Source organism: Saccostrea echinata, unplaced genomic scaffold, assembly GCF_033153115.1.
Source record: "Saccostrea echinata isolate AGI-Se365-2 ecotype Australia unplaced genomic scaffold, CSIRO_AGI_Sech_v1 ptg000009l, whole genome shotgun sequence".
Lineage (NCBI taxonomy): Eukaryota > Metazoa > Mollusca > Bivalvia > Ostreida > Ostreidae > Saccostrea > Saccostrea echinata.
The window spans coordinates 1,509,935-1,512,861 of NW_026889758.1; the positions used below are offsets into that span (position 1 = coordinate 1,509,935).

At 36.7% G+C, this 2,927-nt stretch overlaps 1 protein-coding gene across 1 annotated transcript; it reads left to right on the top strand.

Moving 5' to 3' along the window:
• Positions 1–744: 744 nt before the first annotated feature.
• On the top strand, positions 745–2,714 carry LOC133183146 (uncharacterized). The gene has a single exon (XM_061318097.1). The coding sequence runs from the start codon at positions 766–768 to the stop codon at positions 2,422–2,424; it is 1,659 nt and encodes a 552-aa protein (XP_061174081.1). The 5' UTR covers positions 745–765; the 3' UTR covers positions 2,425–2,714.
• Positions 2,715–2,927: the final 213 nt, after the last annotated feature.

The window sequence follows — 2,927 nt, forward strand, 5'->3', positions numbered from 1 at the left end:
TTGCACCTATACTCTAGAGCACGCCGGGAAGCCATGTTATTTCACCAGGTAAATATTCAAAGACTAATATATTTTTGCAGACAAGTCAAAACAGTTTCAGTAGCCTACAATTGGACAAATATACAACGGAGGAGATTGTAAGCAGCCTATACAGTGATAGTATGATTGAAATTAGAACAAAAATATTTCTTGATTATAACGGCGTAGCTAGAACATAGTTTTAAGGATGTCTTACAGGCGCTCCCCATCTAATTCTGTATAAACGACGAAATGATGTCATAGGTGTCCCCCCCTTTTTACTATAAATTTATACTAAAAATTTATAGATGGGTACACTTATCATTTCGTCCTTTACAAGCACCTATATGGGTTGTCAGAAGCTTTAAAACGTGTCTAAACATGATATTGAATTGCAAGCTCGATTTCGATCTGTAAGTTATGTACTTAATTAAAGGACAGGCGATTTATATAGAGGGTTCTCTCGGCTATATATTAACACTTACACTAAATTGACCACGTGACGGTCAATTATATTTTTTTTTCAAGAGTTGCTCAAAATCGTTTCGAGGAAGGTGATCAATTAACACAATTATTAATAACTCTTTGTTACATGTGACCTTACCATGTCCTACTATGGGCTAGGTTTAGTTCAAGGTTAATTCAATACCATTTTTTCTTATATATGTATCTAATATTTTAGTCTAATTTTAGACTCGTTTATTTGTTTTTACAGACTCGTCAAATTGTGTAACAAATACACCAGTAATGGACCCCAGATATAGTGCTCAAGAAGTACTACTCTGTGACCTGTGTGATAAAGATGTGTTACAAACTCATTGTGAACCTTGTAATGTAAACCTTTGTTTAAACTGCATTGGAAAACATCTGTCTGATCCGTCTAAAAGACACAACGTTGTGCCATATAGACAAATAAAACAGGACCAACAGCAAAGCTTTACTCCCATTTATCCGAAATGTTCAAAACATGCCCCCAAAAATTGTGAACTTTTCTGTGAAAGATGTGACATTTCTGTTTGTTCTACATGCCTCTCCTCAGGTACACATAAAGGACATAATTTGTTGGATATCCTACAAAAACACAAATCTATGGTAGAAGATCTTAAAATTGATCTGGCAGAGCTCAAACATAGGATAAATCCCACCTTTCAAAATATTGCGTCAGATGTAAAGGTCGGAAAAGCCAAGTTGGACAAGCATTATGGGCAACTGACAACAGATGTCATAAAACAAGGAGAGGGCTGGCATAGTGAAATTGAAGTAATTGTGAACAAAAGAAAATCGGAAATTGAAGCGATGAGGATGAAACACTTGATGGCCCTTGAAAAGCAGGAAGATGAAATTGCAAAAATACTGTCAGAGATAAATCGGAGCACTCTTTATCTGGAGAAAATACTCTCATCCAATGATGTCTCTTTAGCATTTGCAAACCAATCCAGAAATTCTGAATTTAGGAAGTTGCCTCCTAAACTCAATGCATCCTTACCAAGTTTTTCTGCTCCGAAGATAAATACAGAAAACCTCAATCTCTTATTTGGGTACATCTCAGAATTATCCATAAGTACAGAGGATGCTGAACCCCCATGTCTCCCCCCATTCAAACCATTCCTTGATGAACCAGAGCTCATCAACACTCTGTACACTGATTTTGTGAATCTAACCAGTGTTACATGTCCTAAAGAAGAAAAAATCTGGACATGTGAGAGAAAAGAAATTATGAAACTCTACAATACCGAAAGCAAGCTACTAATACCAATCAAAAGTAAGTCAGGGAAGGACGTCGAGGACATAGCGGTGATGAAAAGTGGAGAATTAGTTTATACTGATCCTGGTGAAAGAACTGTGAACATAGTGAAGAAAACTCAAATAAAAGAATTGATCAGACTTCAAGGGTGGAGACCCCGCTTTCTCTGCAATACCTCCTCTAACGAACTTCTGATTACCATGGACAATGATGATAAACAATCAAAAGTGGTTCGTTACTCTGGCTCTACAGCAAAACAAACTATTCAATTTGATGATAGCCACCTCTCTCTGTATTCATCATCTGGTAACTTTAAGTACATTTGTGAGAACAAAAATATGGACATCTGTGTCGCAGACAATGGAGCCGAGGCAGTAGTGGTTGTGAATCATACAGGAAAACTCCGATTTAGGTACACTGGTTGCCCCTCCTCTTCCGGACGTTTTTATCCGTATGGCATAACTAAAGACAGTCGGAGTCAACTTCTAATATCAGAAAACCTCAGAGGCCGTATTCATATTTTAGACCAAGATGGACAGTTTCTTCGTTTCATTGAAACCTTTTATCTTGTCAGTCCATGGGGCTTATGTGTTGATAGCAAAGACGACCTTTTTGTGGCCCTGAGCTCGAATGGAGAGGTGAAAAAAATCAAATACATGTAGACAATACATTAATTACAGGAAGAAACTGTGGTGAGATCATAGGGATGCTCTGATAGGAGAGGAAATCATCAATATGACACCTTCAAATGTTGTCGAATATTAGTTTTTGCAAATATCAACGATATTTGAGGCTAACTGCCAATAAATATGTACTGCACTGCGCTTATAATTATTCAAATGAAAGTACATTTCCCCACTTTCTCACTCAAGGGACCATCAAGTATTAATAACAAAAAATCCCCCCCTCTTTCTCTAAATGATTCCATAATATCCAACACAAAGCTCTTACTTTTGATATCACAAACAACTGCTTCTTCAATAAAAATGAAAATCGGAAATTTGTGTATCTTGTGATTGGTCACCAACAAAACTACTTAAAAAGCACGCTGATTCCAAGCACAAATACTATAAAGTTAACATTAAAAAGATGCTGGAGTTTCTTATTGACAACATTTATATAGTCTTCGTAGACCAGGTCTTTCAACAAACTGTTGGAATTCAGA

Bases quoted from the DNA above. Each gene is read 5' to 3' on its own strand.
- LOC133183146 (XM_061318097.1), top strand. From the start codon at position 766: ATGGACCCCAGATATAGTGCTCAAGAAGTACTACTCTGTGACCTGTGT.